At 43.1% G+C, this 27,794-nt stretch overlaps 1 protein-coding gene across 3 annotated transcripts in view; it reads left to right on the top strand.

Annotated features, from left to right (window-relative positions):
* The window catches only part of LRRK2 (leucine rich repeat kinase 2), a 119,140-nt gene that overhangs the window by 21,362 nt on the left and 69,984 nt on the right, over positions 1 to 27,794 (top strand). For all 3 annotated transcript variants that reach the window (XM_050935997.1, XM_050935996.1, XM_050935995.1), the window contains exons 6-12: positions 3,100 to 3,234; positions 4,781 to 4,912; positions 9,133 to 9,252; positions 10,450 to 10,574; positions 17,010 to 17,089; positions 17,736 to 17,842; positions 20,131 to 20,260. In XM_050935997.1, the coding sequence (XP_050791954.1) occupies positions 3,100 to 3,234; positions 4,781 to 4,912; positions 9,133 to 9,252; positions 10,450 to 10,574; positions 17,010 to 17,089; positions 17,736 to 17,842; positions 20,131 to 20,260 (829 nt within the window). The remainder of the gene's footprint in view (positions 1 to 3,099; positions 3,235 to 4,780; positions 4,913 to 9,132; positions 9,253 to 10,449; positions 10,575 to 17,009; positions 17,090 to 17,735; positions 17,843 to 20,130; positions 20,261 to 27,794) is intronic.

Here is a 27,794-nt window from a genome sequence, read left to right as displayed (position 1 = left end):
CTGTCGCAATTCCCGTATCTTCCATCTTTTTAAGAAGCACATTTGTCATACCAGCTCCTGTAGTATCATCAACGTAATGCATTCTAGAAAATGCTCTCTGACAGTCACCATTACAGGGACATTTTCACTAGGTTCTGTTGTTGTTATAAAATGCACCATTAAAGTCATTTGTTCCATATGGCTGATGTCAGGTGTGCAGTCCAGAATAACAGAGTAATATCTTGCTGACTTCAGATTTGCCACAATCTTCTATTTGACTTTTGTTGTCAGTAACTATGTGATCTCATTTTGAATGTTTTTTCCAAGGTAGTGATGTGTGTACATTTCTTAGGTGATGACTCTTCTTAGGTGCTCCTGGAGTACAGCATCAAACTCATCCATCAGCTCCACCATTTTAAGGGAGTTTCCATTGTTTGGCACATACAGCTGATCTGAAGTGCCACACAGTGCTAGGTTTTGGGTAGCAAGCATTCTCACAATGGCAATGAGCCTTTTCAGAACACTTTGCCAGTAAAGAGACTCTGAGGCAATCTTCTCTTGATGCTGATCATCTATGGTGGCCTTTAACCTCAGTCTCATCTCAAGCTCTTTCCACCTATGGAATGCTCTCTGGTGATTTGCTGCCTTCTCATGGCATGCCAGATTTCTAGCCAGATTTTTCCAGTCCTTTATTCCTGTAGAATCCGATGTAGCTGGAACGTTAGACCTGGAAGAGTTTGCAACAAAAACAGTATGCAGCATTCTGGGTTTTTGAGTACATAAGCCTTGGCATCTCCACTTCATCAACATTGGGGATTTCACGCCAGTAATATGTTGGATGGAAACTTCTATTTTCATTGCCTTTGGGGAACATGAAGTTTTTCACTTGCTGTGGCCCATGCAGTACAAGGAAATCCCTCAGGCTACTGCTCAAATGGGTCCACAGTCCTGGATCATCTAGACTTAAGGAACTAAACTCAGCAGCAGCTGTTTCTTGCGCCTCCACCACACTCTTCTCTGATCTACACTTTTCTTCAGGAATGTGCATGGTTACATCCATTTGAGATGGAGATATGGATGCTACAGTAGCTGCTAGGTCACCTGCACTCTGATTAACTGGAAGATCAGGCATCTCCTCACCACTCACATCCTCACTGGGGCTGGAAGGCTCACCATGAAGATTTGTCTCTATGTATCTCAGGAGCGCTCCTTCCTTCTTAGATCGAAAAGCTTCCATTGCTTGCTTTCTTTTTCTGAATGCTGCTAGAGCAGGGGCCGGAAGAGGTGGGGCTGGGGCGGAGCAGGAGTGGGGGAAGAGCCGGAGCAGGGGCTGGAGCTGCATGCAGCTGCGCAGTGCACCAGGAAATTTGATGCCCCAAGTTTCCTGGTGCCCTACGCAGCGGGGTACTTTGTATGGGTAAAGACGGCCCAGCATGAGAGGCTTCGCCTCCTCTCTCCCTGCAGCTCCTGCTGCTTTCTATTATTCCCTCTCACTTTTTTCCTGCCTGCCTATTATGTCTCTTGTACCCTCCTTCCTTCAGCACAGCACTCCACTATCTCTGTGCATCTAGAGCAGAGAGAATACATATGCACCAGCAGCAGACACAATTTTCTACACTCTGGGTCCGAGTGGCTCCCCCCCAGTCTGGCACCTGAGGCAACTGCCTCAGTTCACTTTATAGTAAGGCCAGCCCTGTCTGCTCAACACCTATAAATAAATCTTCACTCCTCCGCTTCTGCCAGAACATATATAAAAATATCAGACAATTATTATTCCTCTCTCCACCATTCATATGTCACTGTCTTCTAAGCTAATAGGAACAATGACTATATTTTCACATGTTCTTGTACAAATCTAGCACAATAATATCTCAGTTTTGATCATGGTTTCTGGTGACAAGGAAGTATACGTTTTAAATTAATATTAATGTCATACATATAGTTATATTGATGTAATATATGTAATTATTTCAGGTTTTTTTCTTGGATTTGATCATTTTCTTTATAATCACTATTATATTTGTTTGGACTAAATTCTTTGTTCCTTTATCAAACAAAATTCCCACTGAATTTTGTTATCAGTTCAACATGGGAAAAAATAAGTGACTGATAGGATTTGGCCACATGAACAAATAGACTGTAATAGTGCAAACCACATGCTCCATTCGTTTGATATGCTGCTGCAGACAATTTTGTGTTAGAATTAATGTTTTCTTGCACTTTTACTCATTTAAATTGGATTATCCATTTATGCAGATATAATGTCCTAAAACAACCACCAACATTTTAATGCAATGTTCACTAGTAAGAAGCTCTAGGACATAATTAATACACTATATTCCAAGATATGCTTAATACATGACATGGACAATGGCAAAGGCCTACAAAACTAGTAAAAGATATGACATTATACCAGTGCTCATTCTAAAGAATAAATAGAATGTGTCATGTCCACACAACTTTAGGGTTTGATCCTCTTTGTAAATACTTTTATTTTCTATTAGAGCTCTCAGCTATAAAACCATATCGTGGCATTGATTTTTAAGCAGTCTTCATCACTGGTTTTAATAGTGTTCTGCTTAAAATTCAATGATATGAAATAACTCCTAATTTTAATGTATGAAGGAAATTATCAGTCTTTACACTGCATCTCAACCATATGCTAAAAGAGAAACTGATCAAGTTTGTTAATCCATTTATGTCTACAGTACCTCTTACCTTGGCAAAATTTATGTCTCTCAGGAGGGTGGGTTTTTATGCCGATAGGAGAGCTCTCTCCTGTTGGCATCTTCCACCCACCCCCACAGCACACTGCAGTGGTGCAGCTGCTGCTACAGCTTGACCTTAAGATCTTTTACTTATGTAAGCAACAGAGCAGTCAATTGATAGAAAGCAGGTCTTATGGTTCCCATTTACTTTGTTATTGTATCATAAAGGTTCTAGACCAAAGGAAGACAATGCTGACAAGTCTTAAATTATTGAAAGGATTTTGGTGTCTAGGATGCAAAAGGAATAAAATAAATATCAGAAAACTTTGTAAAAAAATGTTTTTAATTAATACCAAGCTGTACAGATATATTATTTCCTTAAAACATACTATATCTCTGTTTTTCAATTTAGTTCCAGAAGAGCAGCTGATTGAATTTGTTGAAAGCAAAGATCACATGATTATATTGAATGCGTTAAAACAGTTTCAAGAAAAAGAAGATGTTGTACTTCCAGCACTTTATTCCTTACATTCATTAGCTGGTCCATGTAAGTGCATTACTGTAGCATTTGGGGCTATCAGTCTTTTCAAATCACTCACACTAGGACATTCAGTTCTGAAATGCTCTCTGTAGTGCTTCATGAATTCCCAGAGTAGTTCAAAGGAAAGCCGTAGGCATTGGTGCACTGGATGGCTTTTGGCATCTGAGGAGGTCCGGTGTAGGTGGCTGAGTAAATCTGCTTTTGCAGAAGGTGGGAGACTAGAATGTGAGAGCAGCCTTGAATCCCTCTGTGCCCACCCAGTCCTGGACAGCTGTTGGCACTTCACAGGCTTAGAACTGCTCGATTGTGCCATTATTTAAGATCCACTCTATTTTTGTTCTTCTTTAGGTGGAAACTTCCAATAGCCTTTTTTGTATATTTGGGCTACTCTTATCATTAATTATTTGTGAAGTGTATAGAATACTGTTTGTTGAACACAAGTTTAGTTTGTCATAATTGAGAATTCAGAAAAGTAAGCACTTGGAAAAATAAAGGAGGTTTCTCAGCTGCTAAGATTGACATTGATTAAACACTGGTTATTGAAACAGAATATGTGGCCTCCTTTTACTCTGAAGTAAGCTGCTTCAGAATTCTTACCAGCTCAGTTGGACCCTCCCGCCTTGTGGAGTCCCAGAGCTTGGACTCCAACCCAAACACAAATGTCTACATAGCTATTTTGCAGCCCTGCAGCCCAAGCCCAAGTCTGCTGATCCTGGCCAGCTGGGGGTATCTAATTGCTAGTTAAACATACCCTGATTTTAATAGAGGTGGACCTGCTTTTTTGTCCCCATTTCTATTAGAAGATGATCTGCTCAGCCTTTTTCACTAATAATTAATAAGAATTTTTTATTGTTGTTTGCTATATACTACTTCCACTTTAAACTAAGTGTAGAAATATTTGTAATTAAAACCTGCACTTTGGCACATCATTCAAAAACCCAGAAGCATACCTTAGCAGAACACTTCTAAGCATTCTCTATCTATTGAATGGGCAGAGCTAACAGCCAAAATAAGTGATGTTAACTTGCCTACAAAAAGGAGAGGAGATTAAAATTACAATGGTTAGAGCAGGGCATTACGGGTCAACATTTCTGGGTTGTATTCCAGGCCCTGCCACTGAACTGATGTACTGTATATCCTTGAGCGAATCACTTAAATACTGTATACTTCTGTTTACTCATCTGCAGAATGTGCAAAGAAATATTTACCTACCTGTTTACAGATTAATTAATATTTGTAAAGCACCTGGAGATCTCTTTATGAAAGGTGCTATATAAGTAAAAGGTGTCATTTCTGTTAAATATGGCTAAATATATAATGGAAGCAGATCAGTAACAATTCACACTGTAAGTGACTCTAAGTTGAAGTAAAACAGCATTTGTAGGTATAGGTGTTAATATCTTTCATTGTGGAAATAAGCAGAAATAATAAAAATTGTCACAAAGGTTAAAACCAAGGTAGAGATCCAGTTTTTGAAATACATGTATGTATTCAAACCCTATCATTTAATTTTTCTTATTTAAGAAGCATAACAATGTTTTTTTTACTTTAGCCAGCAATGTTGAAGTGCTCATGTCTGGAAATGTTAGATGTTACAATGTCATAGTGGAAATGATGAAAACATTCCCTAACAGTGAACCAATTCAGGAAGTGAGTTGCTGTTTGTTGCACAAGCTTACACTGGGTAAGTTCATGAAATAGTATTTTATACTGAAATTTTTCATTGTTTGCTTACTTCTTTAACAGCTGACAGTGTTGCTAGTGACAAAATTGCACCACCAGTTAACTTTTAAAGTAGAACTAGATTAATGTTTTATATCTAGCCAGACAAATAGCGAATGTATTTGTATTGTGGTAGCTCCTGAGGCCCTAGTCATGTAGACATGATGCTGTACCAATACAGAACAAAGACAGCCTCTTCCTTGAAAATCTTAGGCATTGGCTACACTCACACTTTACAGCGCTGCAACTGGGGTGTGAAAAAACACCCCCCTGGGCGCTGCAAGATACAGCGCTGTAAAGCGTCCGTGTAATCAGGGCAGCAGCGCTGGGAGCGCGGCTCCCAGCGCTGCACGCTACACCTGTAAGGGATGTGGTTTACATGCAGCGCTGGGAGAGCTCTCTCCCAGCGCTGCCGCTCTGACTACACTCACACTTCAAAGCGCTGCCGCGGCAGCGCTCCCGCAGCGCTGCCGGGGCAGCGCTTTGAAATTCCAGATGTAGCCATACCCTTAGTTTAAGTACAAGCCAAGAGAGAGGAGAGAAATACAACAAACAGACAGGAGAAGCACAAGGCAACGACACCTATGTGTGCATAGTATCAAAGCCTTCTTTTTAGAGTTATTACGGCATGGAAGATATTTCCTTCTAGGATTTCATATTTGAGATGCTGATGCTGAGTACTTGAGAAACAACTGATGGTTCTGTATTTTTTTGTAAAATGTGTCCTCTGGGATCTCATTTATCCTCCTTATAGTGCTCCCAAAGATCCACATCACAATAACCTTCCTTCTGGCCAAGGAAAGTTGGACATGGTTGCTTCTGGATCGTAGAAATGCTTCCGTGTTGACTGAGGTTAATTAAGAGCAAAACAAGGTGCTCCTCCACCCTCACAACAGACATTGTGTTATGCTCTATAGTCTTTGCAGCCCCTGCTTGCCTGAGAAGTTTGATTGAAAGTTTTAGGACCTGGATTTGAATCTCCTGAATTGTACGGCTGCTTCTAGAGTGTCAGTCTGACCAGTTGATATTTTACTTTTGGTTATGCCTGGTATAACTCACAGTCAAGTTAAATCTTGCTCTGTCTCATCTATAATTTTTATGTTTAAATTAGAATAACGGTGAAAGCTTGCAAATTCAATAGCTCATGTTCAACTGTGACGAGACAGGTTTCAGAGTTGTAGCTGTGTTAGCCTGTATCAGCAAAAATAATGAGGAGTACTTGTGGCACCATAGAGACTAACAAATTTATTTGGGCATAAGCTTTCGTGGGCCAAAACCCACTTCATCAGATGAATGGATTGGAAAATACAGGTAAGGCAACTCCTATCTTTTCATGTACTATGTATATATATTTTCCTACTGTATTTTCCAATCCATGCATCTGATGAAGTGGGTTTTAGTCCATGAAAGCTTATGCCCAAATAAATTTGTTAGTTTCTAAGGTGTGACGAGATAGAATCACCACTTTTGCTGGTCTGAAGATGATCTGGTAATTTAAAGGCATTTACAGTACAAAATATGTTCGTTATGTGTCACATTCATACTTTTCTCTTTTAGATGAGCCTCTGGAGAGAGGCTCTCAAATTGTTTTATACCTAAGCACCTGAATGCCTGTAAGCTACATAAAGAAATGCAGCAAAAAACAGCTATTTAACAGAACAGGGCACCGCTTCATAACTACATATCCATTTACAAGGGAAATTAAGTTAGATATTTCAGAATGATGTAGATGCTTTTTTTTAAGTGCTTTTTTGAATTTGAGCCATAGAGCTCAATCATGCAAGATGCTGATCCTGTTTGTCTCCTATTGAAAGCAATAGAAATTTGAGGGTGCTCAACCCCTTGCAGGATCAACTCTATAGTGAGTTGGAGTAAGCAAGGTTAGCTTCCTGTTGTGTGTCAGAAAAGCGCCATCAAACCACAAGTATGCTCTTCAGTTTTGCATTTCATCTGAAAGGCTAGAGAAAACAGTTATTCCTTTTAAAACTTTGATTTTTTTTTCTGTCACGTTGGTAGAGTGATTCAACTCTCTTTTAATTAAGAATTACTAAACAAAATTAAATATCTGATACAATAGATGTAACTGGCAGAATATGTTTAATGAAGTAGTTACTCCTAAAATAAGATTTATATGTAGTATTTATTTTCCTTGAGGAGGATAGGGAAATTTGGTTTTTATTTGTTTATTCTTTGCAGTATTCCTTACTTTGAACCTGTGGCAGGAAATGCTGCGCGTACCATAGTAAATGTTTCTTTTTAGAGATGCTCATTATATATACAGCAAAGATATTTATCTACCTACTGTTTCAAAATATGTAAACTCTTTTTTTATAAACTCCTTTTTTTTTCTAATATAGTTAGAAGCTTTTGCTAATCCCTGATCTATTTTGTGTGGCGAGATCTCTGTTTTGGAATATAGGTCAAAACAGTTAAATAGCTTCCCTTACAGGATCAGTCAAGTGTCAGTGCAAAAATCAAAGTTCAGGTCTGTACTTTGGTCAGGGTATGTCTACACTGGAAACTTCAAAGCACTACCATGGGAATGCTCCCATGACAGCGCTTTGAAATGTGAGTGTGGTCACACGCGAGCGCTGGGAGACAGCTCTCCCAGCGCTCCTGGTAATCCATCTCCAAGAGGGGATTAGCTCTGAGCACTGGGAGCATGGCTCCCAGCGCTCGGAGCCCATCTACACTAGCGCTTTAAAATGCTCAGACTTGCTGTTACTACCACCCTGAACCAGCAAGTTAGAGCTCTGTAAAATGTAAGTGTAGACAAGCCCATAGTCATTTGAAGGCAGGAATAGCTTGGAAAGAATGCAGTGGCTGCAAACTCTGCCTTTTGACAGAGGTGAGCACTTCATTTTGCTCTTCATTAACACCTCCTGTAGCTGCCTAAAGGAATGGTGTTTATAGGTGCTAGAGAGTCACATCCAGCAAGTCTCATCTGAAGGTAGGTAAAATCCTCTTTGAAGGATTCAGTGGAATATAGAGGTGTCATAAACAGATAGTTAAGGGTTAATGTCTCTTTTACCTGTAACGGGTTACAAACAGTGAACCTGGAACACCTGACCAGAGGACCAGTCAGGAGACAAGATACTTTCAAAACTCGGTGGAGGGAAGTCTTTGTTTGTGTGTTTTCTTTGTCTGTTGTTCTCTCTGGGTTCTGAGAGTAACCAGACGTACCTACAAGCTCTCTAATTTTCTGTTCAAATAGTGAGTATAAGTACCACAGGCGGTTTAGTCTTTTTGTTTGTTTTCTTTATTTGCAAATGTGTATTTTTCTGGAATGATTTTAATGTGTATTTGTGCTGGGGGGAAGGCTCCTCTCTAGTGTCTATAAGCTGAAAGACCCTGTAATATTTACCATCTAAATTACAGAGACAATTTTTACTTTTTTTCTTTCTTTTTATTAAAAGATTTTTTCTGTTTAAGACCTGATTGATTTTTTCCCCTTGTTGAGGCTCAAGGGAATTGAGTCTGTACTCACCAGGGAATTGGTGGGAGACAGGGAGAGAGAAGGGAGAGGGGAAAGGTGGAATCCCTGTGTTTTAGATTCACGGAGCTTGAATCTGTATTACCTCTTGGGGAGGGGAAAAGAGGAGGGGGAAAGGTGCATTCCTCTCTGTTTTTAGATTCAAGGAGTTTAAATCACAGTGATCTTCCAGGGTAACCCAGGGAGGGAAAGCCTGGGAGAGGCAATGGTGGGGGGAAAGGGTTTACTTTCCTTGTGTAAGATCCAGGGGGTCTGGGTCTTGGGGTCCTCTGAGAAGGTTTTGGGGGACCAGAGTGTACCAGGCACTGCAAGTCCTGGTTGGTGGCAGCAGTACAAGATCTAAACTGGTAATTAAGCTTAGGGGGATTCATGCTGGTACCCCACCTTTTGGACGCTAAGGTTCAGAGTGGGGTTTATACCATGACAAGAGGATCCTCATGGGTTCTTCCTACATGAATGAGGAGGAGAAACCAAAGAACCCAGTTCCCTGTTTTTCTTATTTTTGGCCAGTTATCCTCATTTCACAATGCAATTTACTTACTATGTCAAACAAATTAACTGCCTCATCTGCTGTTTTTCTTCAAGCACAGTATGTATGTCCTATGCATGTGGATATAACTATATTGTCTCTGTATATAAATATAGATCTAGCTAGATATTTTCAGATAAAATTGTAATCTACTTTTTAGGAAATTTTTTCAACATCCTGGTATTAAATGAGGTACACGAAGTCATTGTGAAGGCTGTTATAAGATACTCTGCAAATGCAAAGTTACAAGCTGCAGCACTCGGTTGTTTAGCTCTCCTCAGTAAGTAAATTCCTTCCTAATTACCTAAATAAAATGATTAATAGACAAACGTTTATGTTTCCACAGTTGATGTGCTAGTGTAATTTCCTGTGGTTTCATAATTCTTCTATATTTTGTCACTAGTAGATTTCAAACAGGAATAGGGGTTAACGAGGCTAGGTATGCAACAGTGTTGCATCCTGCTCACCTGATAGAGCTCATTGTTTTGTTGTAGCATGCCAGTATCTACCAGTTAACTGCGTCACCTACCCTCCGCTCAGTTGGTATAGTGTTTTGATGAGCACTAACGTATCTATTGATAGGTTGCATACTGGATAATCCCTTCTTAGTTTAAAAACTATTATGAAGGTAGCGAATATAGGTATTCTGAATCTCATGATTGGTTTGTATATCTGCAAATACTGCTATGGCAGTTTACTTCTGTTTCCCAGCAGGGTGGTGTCTGTGTTTTAGAAATAACCTGACAGTTTTGAGCTTTGTTTGAAGCTGCATTAAGGCCACAGTTTTAAAATGTTTGTTAGGGGTGTGATCCTGTAACCTCTTACAAGTGTGAATAATTGTGTCACTTTGGAGTCAGTTGGGTTGCTCATGTGAATAAGGGTACCAAAGGTGTAGCAGATAGCAGAACTGGGCCTACTTTGTGTAACCTTTAGTACCATGTTGGCAACCATTCATTTTTGTAAGTACTGAAATTCACTGACATCTTAAAACCACATTTTATTTTACTCTTGGCCTATACTTCTCTTAGCCATTTCAGTGTACCCTTCTTTTCCTAATGACAGAAGAGTGCTGGAACATCACAGTAACTCTGACAAATGGCAGTGTCGTGGAGTCATGTTTTAACATCTGCAGTATTCTTTATGTGAACATGAAAATAAATGTGTGCATGCATTTTAAAATTAGAAATATGGTCTGAAATATAACTACATTTAATTTAACAGCCTCTTGTCTGTAATGACTTTTAAAATATTTTCATAATGTCCAAGAAAATGGAAAAAAAATCTGCTGCAGAACTTGAATCAGAAGTTTTTATCTTTCCTAGAAGGGACTGGCTTATATCACCTTTCTCTGGTAAAGTCAGCTTTGGCAAAATCTGGATTTAGCCACATAGGCAGAGATGAGCACCCACGTAACTCAGAGTGGAACAAGTCCTAAATCTTTTATTTTCATGATAAGGATTGTCATTTTATTTTCAAGCGGAAACAATATTTTTAAACCAAGACTTCGAGGAAAGAAAAGAAGAGGAAGAGGGAGAAAAATTATATTGGCTGGAAGCATGCTATAAAGCATTAAAATTGCACCGAAAAAACACAGATGTACAGGTGAGAATTTTGGGGGAGTGTGTGTGTGTGTGTGTGTGTGTGTGTGTGTGTGTGTGTGTGTGTGTGTGAAAATAAAAAAAAATTAAATGCAGAAGTGAAGGTATTTAGCAAAGTAATTCTCTCAAATATACTAAAATTATAGTCTATAGAAATAAAGATTGGGTTTTGCTTAATTATTAATAATGGCTTCTCATGATAGAAGTGCATGTGGACCCACTCTTTTTCACAGACAGGCTCTTACCACCTGTTAGAGGGTGCCATGATTTAGAGAAGCAAGAGAACTCAAGATTGTTAATAAATACCTTGTCACACAAAATAAATAAATAGATAAATAAAACCCAACAGGCTGTAAAACAGCATGTTCATTCAGTTACAATATCTTCTGTTGTGTCCATCAGATTATACCTTTTAAGAGAGTGAGACCCACTTGTGAAGAATAATCTCCTCTTGGCAAACGGAAACAATTTAAATATTCCCCCAAATCAGTAGGTGAATCTTGACTAACAAACTATTTATTTGTAGTAAAGGGAAGTTTGAATAAAGAGAAATGTATCCGATTTGTGATCATAATTATTCGCTGACATGACACTGAAAATGATTTATTCTAGCCTACGCTGTCTGGTCAGTCATGGTCAGCATAGTGTCAGCTAACTCAGTTCTTCACATTCATGTTTGAACACAATAACATTTTCTCCGATAGATAAACTCTTGATGATTGGACTGGAGTTAGGAATTAATGCTTATCAGTTCTCCATTAGTTCATTTCCTCAGTGGGGTAGTCTCTGTCACTTCTTCAGATCATGCATATGTAGTCATTAAGGGTATAATTCACATGGGATACAGAGGACCAATGCAAGGCCTTGTCGGAGGCTGAAGTGTGGGCCAGGATCTTACCCTGTAGCCTTCATACCACAATATAAAAGAACAGAAATATAAGTGTTTATAAATTTAACCCAAGAGCCACGAGTCTCTGAAAAAAAGAATGACACACATACAGTTTGTATGGTCAATGTCTGTTCTTCGAGTGATTGCTCATGTGCATTCCACAATAGGAGGTGTGCATGCTGGCCACATGCACCGGTGCCAGAAGTTTTTCCCTTAGCAGTACCCGTAGGGTAGTACTCCTAGCAACTCCTGGAGTGGTGCTGCCATGGCATAGTTCAAAAAAGGCAAAGGAGAGGTCGTCTTTGCCATGACACCGGAGCAAGGCTGGGGGAGAGACTGGACCTGCATTGGGCAGCTCTCCATCCTCTTCGGCCTCCGACTCAAGTCGAGTGGAGTAGCCCAGCCCACTCCGAGCTGACCTCCCTGGGTGCCAGTGCCCACATTTGGGTGACCTCCACACCAGAGGCCCTGCAGGCGGCTTGAGATGTTGTCTCTCTACCAGTACTGATTGCACTGACACCAGTGTCTCCCCAGTCCAGAGGCAAGCCGCTGCTTGGACTCCCACAATCGCCATTCGGACAGTACTGCTCGCGGTCAAGGGAAGGTTCCTGACAACGTTCTCCACTCAGTGACCGTCACACATACAGCCTGTACCAGTCCCCGTCAACCCCCATCAGGTTTGTCTGGCTGGGTGCTGAGCATCAGGCCTTCCAGGCATTGCTCTGCCTCGAGGGAACATAGACCTTGCGATGAGAGCATGCGCTGTCGGGACCAGGACAGGCGGCACTGGAACTCGTTGTCTCTGAGAAGCTATTGTAGCCCTTTGAGATACGGACGCCGACACTGCTCCCGCTTGTCGTCACGCTCGAGGCCCCTCCCATGGTACCACTCCCATAGCACGTGGCATAGATCTCCGGCACCATGCGGTCGTGGATCCGCCCGCTCCTTCACTCCGAGATCACGGTCTCGTGCTCGGCACCATTCGCGATACAACAACTTGTCCCCATACTGGGATAACAGTAGATCGTGTGCCAGCCCAGCCTCCCTTCGAAGTCAGCAGTCAATGGGCCAGGCGAGTCAAGCAGGGCAGTCCGCTCTGATGGTGCCACAGCAGGTGCAGTGGCACTGGGCTCCCTGGCTAGCGCCATGGTACCAATGGGCCCTGTAGGCCCCAACGCAGCCCCTGGTGGTGGCTTGCTCGGTGGACAGAGCTGTGGAAAAACCATTGGCTTCCCTCTCTCAACCTCCCAGAAAAGGGTCAGTGGAGCGCTCATCCCCAGTCCCGTGCTCAGAAGGGGGACCAAATGGTGGGCCCAGCAGTACCGGTGGGGATGCAGAGCATCACAGGCCAATCCTCATCCTCCCCCAGTGAGGCAATCATGGCTCCTTCTCCCCATCCTGTACTGCAGGAGAACACAAAAGCCCCCCAAGAGTTGTTGAAAAGAGTGGCATCAAGCCTCAACCTTCAAGCGGAGGAGGTGGAGGAACCCTCGGACTCTCTTTGATGTCCTCTCGGCTATGGCACTGACCAGGGTGGCTCTCCCACTCCATGAAGGGGTGGCAAAGATTTCAAATGCCCTGTGGAAAACCCTGGCTTCCTTTCCCCCCATTTCTAAGAAGACTGAATGGAAGTATTTTGTACCTGCCAAGGGGCACAAGCATCTATATACCCACCCCACCCCCTAACTCCTTAGTGGTCAAGGCAGTCAACCATAAGGAGCATCAAGGTCAACCCGCTTCTACCTCTAAGAATAAGGACTCGAGACTTGACATATTCGGTAGAAAGATTTATTAATCCTTGAGTTTCCAACTGAGGGTAGTGAACCACCAAGCCCTGCTGGGCAGATATGACTTCAACAGTGCCCAAAAATTCAGATTCCCTTCCGGAGCGTGATTAAAAAGGAGTTTAAGGCTCTGGTTGAGAAGGGCACAGCCGCTGCTAGGGCAGCCCTTCAGGCAGCCTCAGATGCCGCAGATATGGCTGTGACATCTGTGGCCTCTGCAGTGTCCATGAGGAGAGCGTCATGGCTCCTGTTGTCTGGGTTGTCCAGTGAGGCGCAGAACTCCTTGCAGGACCTTCTGTTTGACAGCAAGGCCCTGTTCGTGGAACAAACAGACATGAAGTTACGCGGTCTTAAGGACTCCCACACTACTGGTCTCTATGTCCTGGTCCCAGACAGGACCAAATTCAAACTGCAGCAGACCCCAGTCAGGCCACCTACTCTAGATATGACCACCCTTATTAAAAAAAAAAAAAAATCAAGGGACTATAAAAAGCACCCACAATGGCAATCTTGGCCTGCACCGCAGTCTGGGCCCTCTAAGGGCAAGCAGGTGGGTAAACACCAGTTTTGATGGGATGCCTGGGGGTGACTTTCCAGTTTGCACCAAGGATCCACCCGACCTTGCCTTCTCCAACTGCTTATGTACTTTCCTCCCAGAGTGGTCCTGGCTGACCTCGGACCAATGGGTCCTCAATACCATCTCCCAGGGCTATACCTTCCAATTTCTTGCTATCCCACCCTGTCACTCTTCAGGGACTCCTCTCACAGGGGCTTACTCGAGCAAGAGGTGCAGCGGCTCCTTCACTTAGGAGTGGTGGAGGTGGTGCCGGCAGAATTCAGACACAAGGGATACTACTCCCGCTATTTCCTTATCCTGAAGGCGAAAGGAGGGCTCAGGCCCATCCTGGACCTGCGAGGCCTGAACCAGTACATGGTAAAGCTCAAGTTTCACATGGTCTCTCTGGTCTCCTACATCCCCTCCGTGGATCATGGAGATTGGTATGCTGCCCTCAATCTATAGGACATGTACTTCCACATTCACATATTCAAGGGCCACAGGCATTTCCTCCGCTTCATGGTAGGGCAGGAACACCACCAGTTCACTGTCCTCCCGTTTGGCCTATTGACGGCACACAGGGTCTCCACATAGTGTATGTCTGTGGTAGTGGCCTACCTCAGACGTCAGGGGGTCCAGATCTTTCCCTACATCAATGACTGGCTGGTCAAAGGCAGCTCCAGATCACAGGTACAGGATCACGTAACACTCCTCCTGTCCATGTGCACCATGCTGAGGCTGCTGGTAAACAACACCAAATCCACACTGGTACTAGTGCAACGCATAGAATTTATTGGTGCAATTCTGGACGTGACATCGGCCAGAGCCTCCCTCCCACCGAACAGATTCAAAACCCTGAGGGAGCTCATTGGGGTGGTAATGAGGTTTCCCCGTGACGACCGCCAGAGTGTGCCTCCAGCTTCTGGGTCACATGTTGGCATGCATGTACATGGCTCATCACGCCAGGCTCGGGATGAGATCCTTTCAGCTCTGGTTGGCTTCTGCATTCTCCCAGTCCAGAGACAGGATGGACAAAGTCCTCACGGTACCTGAACCTGTGCTAGCCTCCCTCTGTTGGTGGTCTGCCCTGGGGAACATGCTGCAAGGGGTTCCGTTCAGGGGCCAGCCTGACTGTGGAGCTGATGTCTGATACGTCAGACTTGGGGTGGGGAGCCCATGTGGGAAACCTCCAGACCCAAGATCTGTGGTCAGCATAGGAACTAGCCCTGCACATAAATGTCAAGGAGCTCAGGGCAGTCCGTCTAGCCTGTGTGGCCTTTTGCCTGGACCCTGGCAGGCAGGATGGTCAGGGTTCTCATGGACAACACGGTCTTGATATTCTACATCAGCAGGCAAGGTGGGACCCCGCCCTCTGCCACAAAGCCCTCAGGCTGTGGGACTTCTGTGTAGCCCATGATATCACCCTGGAAGCCCACCACTTACTGGGCACCTGGGACTCTCAGGCAGATTGGCTGAGCCAGGACTTTTCCTCTCAGCATGAATGGTTGCTGCACGCAAAGGTGGTGCACAGGATCTTCTGCATGTGGGGCACTCCCCAAGTGGACCTCTTTGCGACCAGGCAGAATCACCGGTGTCCCAGTTTCTGCTCCGGGGGGGTGGGGGGAGAGCATGGGTGTTGTCTCCAACGCCTTCCTTCTGTCTTGGTCCGATCAGCTTCTGTATGCCTATCCCCCGTTTCCACTGATCGGCAAGGTCTTGGAAAAGGTTGCAAAAGGCTTGGACCACTTCTTTCCTTTATGTTAGGCCTCCAGTCCCACAGTGGAACCTGAACTTGGTACTGGCCAAGGTGATGGGACTGCTATTTGAACCGCTTGTTACATGCTTCTGGTCCCACCTTGCCACAAAGAAAGCTACTTTCTGTGAGATCAAGCTCCGGGCTCTGACCTCCGAACCCCCGTACATGGTGTTCCATAAGGACAAGGTCCAGCTCTGACCACATCCCTCGCTCTGACCGCATCTCTTGTTCCTTCCCAAGGTGGTCTCCGCCTATCCTATGGGCCAGGACATTTTCCTGCCGATGCTCTGTCCCAAGCCCCACACGTCCAGTGAGGAGTGCCATCTCCACATGCTAGATGTAAGACGGGTTCTAGCCTTTTACCTGGAGCGTACGAAACCGTTCAGGAAATCTTCACAGCTGTTCATTGCCACAGCTGAACGCATGAAAGGTTGGTCAATCTCCACCTAGCGGCTCTCCAACTGGATCATTTCATGTATCCGGACTTGTTACGACCTGGTGGGAGTTCCCCCGCCGCCGATAGTGCAAGCCTCGTCAGCTGCCTTTCTGGCTCACATCCCTATTCAGGACATTTGCAGGGCTGCCACGTGGTCATCGGTCCACACGTTCACCTTGCATTACGCGATCATCTCCCAACTAGGGAGGACGCTGAGTTCGGCTGGGCGGTGCTCCGTCCTCAGTGTCTGTGAACTCCTACCCACCTCCAACAGATATAGCTTAGAATCACCTATTGTGGAATGCACATGAGCAATCACTTGAAGAAGAAAAGACAGTTACCTTTTCCGTAACTGGTCTTCAAGATGTGTTGCTGATGTCTATTCCATATCCTGCCCTCCTTTCCCTCTCTCGGAGTTGTCTGTCAAGAAGGAACAGAGGATGGGGGGAGTGCGCAGCGCTTTGTACCACACCATGGTGGTGCCACTCCAGGTGTCGCTAAGGGTGCTCCCCTACGGGTACTGCTAAGGGAAAAACTTCCAGCACCAGTGCATGTAGCGAGCATGTACACCTATTGTGGAATGGACATGAACAACACATGTCAAAGAACACCAGTTACGGTTATCAACTTGGTATTAGCACAGTGAGAAAAAGAGATGGTCCATGGCTTGTTTGAAAAAAAGTAAGCCAGGGAAATTCCTAAATTCTATTCATGAAATAAAACAACAGTCAATAAGAACATGAGATATATGTGTGTATTTTTAGTAAGATCTGTATATATAAAAATTAAGTGAGGCTCTCTGTCATCATAACAACCCTGGATAACATAAATTATGACTGAATTAGTATTTTTATTCATAACTCTTAATTTTTTTTATCTGTTTTTGATGTGTTGACCTCCACAACAGAGTGGCAAAAATAGTGGAACTATTTTTAAAATGTTTTTTAAAATAATTTATAGCTGTTTTAAATTGTATTTGTTCTAAAAGTATTTTATTTTGCTCTTGTTTTAAATTCAGGAGGCTGCTTGTTGGGCTTTGAACAATCTGTTTATGTACCAATGCAACCTTCATGAGAAAATTGGAGATGAAGATAAACAGTTAGTAATAACTTGAATTATATGTTGGGGAGCACAGAGATTCAAAACTAATTGTTAGGTCACTTGGGTTAATTAATTTATGGTACTTTGTTTCCCTTTGTTGCTTTCTAATTCATCAAACAGGGCAGGGCCAGCAGTGATACCAGAGGGAGGGATGCAGCCTGAAGACACTCAGCTTGTTGCTGTTCCCAAAAGATTAGGACTGGGGGAGGAGCTTCAACCACCTTGTAGCTTGGGAGAAAAAGATGAGGAATAAGCCCGCAAATTTGATGGAAAGCTGAGGTGTTGGGGGCACTACTAAAATCAAGGAGGAGAAGCTGGACTTGGGCAAGACGGAGAGAATCTCTTTGTCACCTCCTTCTCAGAGATGCCATGATAGCCAAATTTGAAATATACTGTATTGTATTCTTTTGTGGACCTTGACTCATTTAGACAAAGCTCCCATTAATGTCAGGGAGACAGGAATGTGCAGTTTGCAACTATTCAAAGGGCTTTCTCTTTAACTGTTGCTAGGGCAAAACATTAACAACCTGGTATTATGTTCTACAAAGAATAATTGCACTTAATTCTAAGATAGGTTCCTAAAAATGTACTATAACCATTGTAATATGGCCATTATGCAATGATTTATTTGTTTTTGTGAAAGGTATCCCCTACACAGAGAAGTGATGCTAGCCATGCTGATGCATTCCACAGCAAAAGAAGTGTTTCAGGCAGCTGCTAATGCCTTGGCAACTTTATCAGAACAAAATGGTAAGGAAATTTAGTAATAGATTCCTTTGTCTTCACTGTCAGACTTCAACTATTTTATTACAATAATACTACAGGGTACTGTTACATAATATCATTGGAGTAGGGTTGGGACAGCTCATGCACTGAAATTTAAGCATGCACATAGGCACTTCCAGGATCATGGCCTTCGTCCTGTTGCTGCTCCTGCCCCTGATAGTCTTGGGTAGAGTGAAACAAGAGATTGGCACCCTAACACTTATTCCCCAGGTGAGATTGCATTATGTTGCCACTAGACATCCAGGCCATCCCAGTACAATTATTTACATATTGAACTGTATAGTACAATGTTGTTGTTGCATGTAACAATATCTCTTTCTACCTAAACCCAAGTCATGCAGATGTATTAGTTATATATTTGGATTTTAATAGCTATACGTATATAGATAGATAGATTGATACACACACAGTATGTATACATTATGATATCAATTTTATTACAACAAGGGATGGGATTTTCAAAGGTGCCTAAGGGAGGTAGGCATCCAATTCCCATTGAAATTCTATGGGAGCCCAGAGCCTAATTTTCTTAAGTTCCTTCGGAAATCCCAGCTCAAGGTCATTGAGTTTTGCTTTTTTAAAATTCTCCCCCTGCGTTTTTTCCTTTTAAAATAATGTACTTAACACAGAAACAATAGATGGGGAGAAGCATCTTGAAATCTACAAGTACAATTTATAGTCAATTTACATAATAGCTTGAAATGTACATACTGGCTTGTGAAAGGCAGGAGTTAGTGATAGTTATGATGACCAGTGCAGGATTCATGTGGTATAAACATGACTATTCTATTCTGCAGTGTTATTTCAGGTATGATGAACTCATTACTTAATCTGAATCAGATCTCAGTTATGGATTAATTCCATTAAAGTAAATGGAGTTATGTTGGTGAAACTGAAAGACTTTGGACCGATGCAGAAAGTAATACTTATTTTTGGAGCCTTATTTTGAAAATTAAAGGGTTTTTTTCTTTTTTTTTTTAAGTTCTAGGTTTCCTGTATGATCACAGGGGAAAAATTCACAGTAAAAGTTATTTTGAACTAAAATAACAATTAAAAATAGACTGATAAATCCTGCATCCCATATTTGTTCCCATTAAGCAATTCTAAGATCCTAAGTTTATGGGCTAAGTTGTGCAAATACACTCTACTCTACTTCAGCCTGTCATAAACAGATAGCTAAGGGTTAATGTCTCTTCCACCTGAAGCACCTGACCAGAGGACCAATCAGGAAACCGGATTTTTTCAACTCTGGGTGGAGGGAGTTTGTGTCTGAGTCTTTTGTCTGTCTTCCTGCTTTCTCTGAGCTTTGGAGAAGTAGTTTCTACTTTCTAGTCTTCTGTTTCTAAGTGTAAGGACAAAGAGATCAGATAGTAAGTTCTATGGTTTCTTTTCTTTGGTATTTGCATGAATATAAGTGCTGGAGTGCTTTGATTTGTATTCTTTTTGAATAAGGCTGTTTGTTCAATATTCTTTTAAGCAATTGACCCTGTATTGTATCATCTTAATACAGAGAGAACATTTGTATGTATTTTTCTTTCTTTTTATATAAAGCTTTCTTTTAAGACCTGTTGGAGTTCTTTCTTTACTTCAGGGAAATTGAGTCTGTACTCACCAGGGAATTGGTGGGAGGAAGAAGCGGGGAGATCTGTGTGTTGGATTTGCTAGCCTGATTTTGCATTCCCTCTGGGGGAATAGGAAAGTACTTTTTTTGTTTCCAGGACTGGAAACAGAGAGGGGGAGTCACTCTGTGTAGTTTCACAGAGCTTGTGTCTGTGTATCTCTCCAGGAGCACCTGGAGGGGGGAAGGGAAAAAGGATTATTTCCCTTTGTTGTGAGACTCAAGGGATTTGGGTCTTGGGGTCCCCAGGGAAGGTTTTTTTTCAGAGGGACCAGAGTGCCCCAAAACACTCTAATTTTTTGGGTGGTGGCAGCAAGTACCAGGTCCAAGCTGGTAACTAAGCTTGGAGGTTTTCATGCTAACCCCCATATTTTGGACGCTAAGGTCCAAATCTGGGACTAAGGCAGCCTATACCATTTTCTAGTTTGTATGTATATAAATTTGCAAATAAAGTGTTGGCCTTGCAAAGTCTTACACATATCTCACTTGTTTGAAGTTATGTATGTCCTATTGATGTCAGTAGGACTACTTGCCTGCTTCAAGTTAGACGATGCACAGAAGTTGGCAGGATCATTTAGGATGGCCTAAATGAATATATTCATGTTTGTTTATATAACGCTTTCTCATGTTGTAGTAAATATTAGAAAGATTCTTTTGGCAAAAGGAATACATATTAATGTATTGGACATAATGAAGAAACATTCAGACTCCCCTGAAGTGGCTGAAAGTGCCTGCAAAATGCTGAATCGTGTTTTTGAGGGAAGGTAAGATATACTTAGTAATGTGGGGTCATGTGATGTTCTAGTGCAGGTTTTAAAACATTTAAATAATTGACAGCTAGTTATTTACTTAACATAGGTGAAAATTTACTGCAGAGTGGAAGTCGCATAGAAAATTTTGAATTTCTTAAGCCCTCAGGATCAACTGTACAGAGGGTTGGGGTAAAGAGACTACTCCTGAGTCCTTTGAACCCCCTGAACAACACAGTGGATACCATCAGTAGATGGACTATATGGGTAGTCCATAAGCCACAGTGAATTCCATGTAGAGTTGGACAAATATTGGGCATTTTCACAAACATTAATTCTATTTGCTAAAGTAATTCCCTTTGGTGGTGTTTGCTCCACCTTTATACTCACTTTCCGCAGATATTCTCACAAATGCATTTATTGTTCAGAAAGTTGTCAGAAACAGAATGTTAGCAGACAGCAAATTTAGAACTCCTAGCCATGAGTATCCACACTGGAAACTTGATTGTAAGTGTTACACTTATTCAGACAAGGAACAGAAATATCCTATGTGCCTGTCAAAACAGCTCAGATTTTGAATGGTAAAGAATTTCAACAAGCTGCATATAAATAAGCTACAAAGAATTATTCACAGAAGTTTTGTGTCAAATAATTTCAAGTAATAAATGAAAAATATCATGAACCTTTCTTGGACAATTCACAAAAAGTGAAATTTGTCAAATTTATTACAAATTACTTATCCAGTTCTTTTTTATCCCTCCAATTATCAGAGTTCTTTTCACATAGCTGGTTTGCTCAGGCTTTGTGCTGGGATGAATTTCACTCTGAAAATAGCACCTCATTGGTCAACATAGCCTACCTACTGAGTAGGCTTACTTCTGTGGGAACCATTTCCCTCTAGTGCTTTGCTTCACTTAAGGATTTCTGAATGGCCTTAAAGATACTGTAACCTGCTTAGAAATACAATCGTGAATTAGGCCACAATCTTGCCAACGCTTTAAGTGTGTGAGTAGTCTCACTGAAGTCAGTTGACATGATCATAAGTGTTTCCAGTCTCTAGGCCTTGCGTTGCATTCAGTCCTGCAAATTCTGATTTAATTGTCCATATTCACGCAAGCAATCTCATTAGACTTTATATGAATTTATCATTTTACTTTGACATTTTCATTGTGTTATATCCTTTTTTTTTAGAAAATGCTAAATTGTCTCATTTGTAAAGTAAAAACCAGTGTACATGTATACAACAATGGAATAAACGTTTCTGGGAAAAGTGAAAATAATCCCAACAAGGCACTGTTGCACTGGCAGGCATCAAGATTACTGTGGTTTAAGAAAGTTGAAAGAATATTACAGCTCTCAGTACTATGAAGCTAAACAAATTTTCAGTTCCTTTTTTCACTTCCCATTTCCTTTTCAGGTCAGGTGACATAATAATGGTGTGCAAAGAAAATCTGTGCCTGAAATGTTTTAACCAGTACAAAATTACAGCTCTGTTTTGGCTGATATGGATATAGAGTTAATCAAAAGTTGATAACAATAGTGCTGATAATTTTCTAATTTATATATATAAATATATAAAATCAAGTCTTAAGTTAGGAATTCTTACAATTAACTAAGTATATTTTTAATATCCCCCCCGCCTTTTTTTATTATTCTTTAGTCAGAGATGGAGTTCACTCTACTTGAACCAGACTTTTGAAAAGAACCCTCTGCTTTTTTATAAAGAAAATTATTGTAATTCTATATGGTGATGAAATCTGTTGTTTTCTGTTTCAGCATGATATAATGAACGAATTTGTGTGCCCTGTTCTTCCAAACTGCTATAACTGGGAGCCATTGTTTGTCTAGAAACAGTGGAATTAAAAGTGATAGTTGTTCTTCAAGTAGTGTCCCTATGATTGCTCCACTGTAGGTGTGTCTGCATCCCTGCATTGCTAATCGAAGAAGTTTGGTAGCAGTATCGACTCAGCCCATGCATGCGCTGCTCCTCACCTGCCACAAGTGTGCTCTGTTAAACCCTCCTCAATTCCTTCTCAACTGCCCTTGGCTAGAGATGGAGTTATAGCTATCCATTCGTGGATCGTTAACTCTTTTAGAATTGCTAATTTTTAGCTTTCCTCAAAGCTTTTGTTTGTTACTTTTTTTTTCAGGCATGGTCAAATAACATACAAAGAAAAGGGCTTGTCTCCCCCAACCCCAGTGTGTGGGGTGGATACATGGACAAGGATATGTCCAGCTTGCCCGCCTTCAAAAAGTGCCTCAGTTCCAAGGAATCTATCCCAGTGACTGATGAACACTTGCAATGCGTTTGTGCCTGGGAGAGAAGCACATTCCACAAAAGTGTGGCTTGTGTTAGCAACTGAAGCCCAGATCCAGAAAGACAGAGCTAAGACTCAGACTCAGACTCCTACTCATGGAGTCGGCCGTTCAATCCCTACAATCCTGGCAGGGGCTCTCCCCACAACCTTTCAAAGGAAGGGGAACCTGGAGAAATGAGTCACTCACATAAGGTCTCTAAGAAAAGGTCAGTGAGTCTACATAGCGAGTCCCAATCGCGCTGAAAACTGTGTCTGGCTTGATCAGTATCATCAGTACCAATGGCACTGAAGCATTCTAAATCTAGTACCAAGGGAAAGCGTGGTACCAAGCTGATGGAGCAAGGTTAGACTGCCTAAAGACCCAATAGGCATGGAAAAAGAAGGGCCGGTACTGTGGGGGCTCAAAAACATAGTAGATCCCCTCCGGGGAAGACTCCCTCAGTACAGATGTCGGCACCAGTACTTATCCCAGTGCACCAGGCACTGACAGACTCACTACTGGGTCCACATTGTCACCCCATCAGTGCAAGCCTCTTGGGATACACAACCATCTCTGGTATCGATGCCATCCACGCTGCCAGATTTCCTGTGTGCAACAAATCTTTCAGTATTCGATGCACCAGACTGGCTCCTACTCAGTACTGGGGCCTTGATACAGAGTTCACCTAGAACCCTGGACTTGCCAAAGTCTTCCTGCCTTGCACCGCCCTTTTCATCAGAGTTAGAAAGTGAGCAAGAAGACATGGATTCTCACTGCTTTTCTCACCTGCCATATGGGGCTTAGTTTCACTATGGACATCCGACTTATTGTCCCCCTGATCCACAGCCTCCCTGGTTTGGTCAACTGTGGTACCAACTGCCAGGCCCCTACTCATCACAATAGCCATACTAGGATCCTTGGGAGGCTCAGAGACAACAAGCCTCCCAAGCCTGTAGTGTGGCACACCAGCAAATGAGATGACACTCTCCTTCAGTCGGGCTTCTGAACCCCTTGAACAGACAAGGAGATGGCAGAGGCTGAGGTGGAGGAGGAAGTCACTCCTCAAGTCCACTTATCATTGTCATCACCAAATGAGACAGTGATGCCTCCTCCACCATTGATGGTTGATGATTTCAAATTATTCCAGGACTTGGCACAGGAGGTGGCTGAAGCCCTGCAAATACTGTTATAGGAGAACAACAAGGAGTCCGATGGCATCTTAAAGACTAACAGATTTTATTTGGGCATAAGTTTTTGTGGGTAAAAAACCTCAGTTCTTCAGATGCAGAAGTGAGGTTTTTTACCCACGAAAGCTTAAGCTCAAATAAATCTGTTAGTTTTTAAGGTGCCACCAGACTCCTTGTTGTTTTTGTGGATACAGACTAACATGACTACCCCCTTGACACCATGTTATAGGAGGTGACCAAGTCTCACCACAAGCTGATGGACAACGTTCCTCCACCTCCTCCAGAGTAGCTCTCCCTATTAAGGAAGCACTCCTGGATCCCAGCAAAGTCATATGGCAGTACCCTGCTTCAGTTCCACCAACATGCAAGCAGGTGGACAAAAAGTATTACGTGCCAGCAAAGGACACAAGAGTTTCTCTTTTCATCTGCCCCCTTATTCGATTACTGTGGATGCAGTCAACTCTAAGGGCCACCAGCACCAGTTCAAATCCACCCCTTATGACTGGAACTGGAAATGCCTTGATCTGTTCGGCAGGAAGGCATATTCCTCAGCCCCCTCCAGTTCCACATAGCAAACTACCAAGCATTGTTGACAAAATATGACTGCCAGAACTACACAGAACTCAGTTCCTTTATTGAGGAACTTCCTGATTCTCGCAAGGAACAATTGAAGGCCATAGTCAATGAGGGCCAACTGCTCGAATGTCCTTCCAGTCCACACTAGATGTAGCTGACATGGCGGCACACTCGATTTCCACAGCCATTGTGATGAGACTGGCTTCATGGCTTCATTTATCCGGCTTTCCTAAAGAAGTCCAAACTACAGTGGAGGACCTTATTTTTGATGGCACAAAGTTATTTGCCAAGAGAACCGACACATTCTTTCACATGTTGAAGGATTTTCAGGCAACTCTTCAATCCCTCAGGATCTATACTCCTGCATACAAAGGAAAGTACAGCCCTCAGCCACTGTTCAAGTCCCACTCATCACAGTACTCTGAAATTTTACAAGCTGCAGAGGACAAAGTCTAGGTTCCTCAGATGACAGCAGTCAGGTTCTCAACCAACTTCCTTTTAGCCCCCCACCTTGAAGTGTCTGTTTTGATGGGTTGGTTGGGTTGCAGTATAACATTCTCCTCCATAGCTCCTCACTAACCCCACCTATCCCTTTGGAGACCATCTAACCTTGTTCTGAAGCATCTAGGAATAGATAACCTCTGACAAATGGATGCTGGAAATATCCAAGATGGATATGCCATCCATTTCTCCTCCCTCCCCCCTCCCAAACACCTCTCCTCATCCCTCTTCAGGGACCCTTGTAACGGTGGTCTGCAGCATCAGGAGATAAGCCATCTCCTTAGTGTAGGAGCCAGAGAGCCTGTGCCCATACATTTAAGAGGCAAAGGCTTCTATTCTTGCCATGTCCTAATACCAAAGAAAAAGGCAGGTTGGAGACCCATACTGGACCTCAGAGTGCTCAGATATATGAAGATTGTCACTCTGGCCATGATTATTCCAACATTAGAGAAAGAAGATTGATTTTCTTCCCTCAACCTCTAAGATGCGTACTTCCACATTTCCATCATACTGAGTCACAGATGTTACCATAGGTTCACGCAAGGCCAAGACAACTACCAGTGCAGAGTACTCCCTTTTGGCCTCTTGTTGGCCCCCAGGTTATTCTTCAAAGTCATCCTGGTAGTGGCAGCTTACTTGTGCTCTCAGGGAATCATGACTTATCCTTACCTCAGTTACTGCCTCCTCAGTTCCTTTGCCAAAGCCCAGCGAGTCATCCAGACAACATTGAATCTGTACCAGAATCTAGGCCTACAGATAAACATTAACACTGGTACAAGACTAGAATTCATAGGAGCTGACCTCAGCTCCATCCAGGCAAAGGTATTCCTCTCACCACACAGATTCCTCAGCCTATCCACACTATTAGAGACAATACAGTCCAGCTTCCAAATATTGGCCAGACATTGCCTTCAGCTCCCAGGGCATTTGGCTGCAGGCACATTGGTCATAGCTCAACAAGGTCAAGTAACCCTTGGACTGGTGGAAAGACCCAGTAAACGTGTGTACGGGAATCCCATTTGTTCAGCCTCCCCCATTGTTACTCCTGACCACCAGTGCATCCCTCATATGATGGGGTGCACATCTCAGTGGTTTCATGGTGCAGGACAAATGGTCTCCATCTGAAACATGCCTTCACGTCAACCTCCTCAAACTCAGAGAGGTCAGAAATTTGTGTGCTCACATCTTCTGCTGATCAAAGACACGCACACAAAAGTCATGACAGACAGTGTGGCCTGCATGTATTACATAAACTGTCAGGTAGATGCCTGATCACACTCACTGTCTATGGAAGCGCTAAAGCTATGGGACTGGTGCATTTCCCACAATGTCATGTCATCATCAGTGGCCTAGCTTCCAGAAATACAGAACACGACAGTGGACAACATCAGCCGCAAGTTCTCACGCTACTATGAATGGGAAATACATTTAGTGGTCCTACGTGACATATTCCAGTAATGGGGGATGCCGACAGTAGACCTGTTCACTGCTTACCAGAACAAGAAACATCCTCAGCACTGCTCCAGAACAGGGGTTGGATGACACTCCATGAGGGATGCTCTCGTCTTCCCATGGGACAAGGGTCTTCTTTACATCTTTCCCCCATTCCCTGTAATTCTGAAAGTCCTTTTGAAAGTGAAAAGAGAGAAAGCAATCATCATATGGATTGCTCAACCTGGACCGGGCAGACGTGGTACCCTTACCTGTCACAGCGGACACTATGACCACTGATGACTCTTCCAATCGCTCTATATCTGCTATTGCAGAATGAGGGACACACTCTCCATCCCAACCTGCAGATTCTGCAACTCAAAGCCTGGCTCCTTTGTGGTGTTAGCACATAAGGCATCTTGCTCTGAGGAGGTACTGGATGTACTATTACACAGCAGGGCTGCCCGGGGGAGTGGGCAAGTAGGACAGTTTGCCTCAGGCCCGGGCCCTGTAGGGGCCCCCACAAGAATACAGTATTCTATAATAATGCTCCTTTTTTTATGGAAGGGGCCCCTGAAATTGCCTTGCTCCGGGCCCCCTAAATCCTGTGGGCAGCCCTGTTACACAGTAGGAAAGGACTGACTAGACCACCATTTGAAACCATGGCCACTTGTTTATTAACTCACCTTTCAATGAAGACAGCATTCCTGACTGCCATTAGCTCAGCAAGGGTAGGGGAGATAGTGGCCCTGATGATGCATCCCCCACCCCCTTTCACTGTGTTCTTCCCTGGCAAAATCACTCTTCAACCGCATCAAAAGTTCGCTCCCAAGGTGACTTCCACTTTTCATATGAATCAGTTTATTCAACTTTCAACCTTTTATCCTAAACCTCATGAGGATCGGGGCCAGCTCCAGGCACCAGCCCAGCAAGCAGGTGTTTGGGGCGGCCAATGGAGAGGGGCGGCACGTCCGGCTCTTTGGCGGCAATTTGGCAGCAGGTCCCTCACTCCCTCTCGGAGCGAAAGACCAGCTGCCGAATTGCCGCTGAAGTGGCAGCAGTAGTGCCACAGATCGTGATCGTGGCTTTTTTTTTTCTTTTTTTTCTTTTTGCTGCTTGGGGTGGCAAAAACCCTGGAGCCAGCCCTGATCAGGATAATAGGGAAGCCATCCTCCATATGCTTGATGTGAGGAGAGCCATGGCTGCCTATTTGGACAGAACAAGAGCTTTCAGAAAATCTCAGAGACTCTTCCTTTCCATTGCAGATAGGTCAAAAGGTACCACAATTTCAGCTCAAAGATTCTCCAAATGGGTCTTGAACTGTATCAAGCTCTGTTACCAGATACGTAATGTAGCACCCCCATCTTCAGTATGCACACATTCTATGAGGTCAGTCTCCTCCTCTGTTGCCTTCTCCAAGGATGTCCCTATATCAAAAATCTGCAGCGCAGCTACCTTGGCATCTGCACACACCTTTGCAGAACATTATGCCATCCTGGGAAACTTGGCTGCAAATGCCAGCTTTGATGCCATGGTGCTATCATCTATAACAGACT

The sequence above is a fragment of the Gopherus flavomarginatus genome, chromosome 1 (assembly GCF_025201925.1).
Source record: "Gopherus flavomarginatus isolate rGopFla2 chromosome 1, rGopFla2.mat.asm, whole genome shotgun sequence".
In the NCBI taxonomy this organism is placed as follows: domain Eukaryota; kingdom Metazoa; phylum Chordata; order Testudines; family Testudinidae; genus Gopherus; species Gopherus flavomarginatus.
The sequence above is the reverse complement of the archived record's forward strand: the minus strand, read 5'-3'. Positions and strand labels throughout refer to the sequence as shown.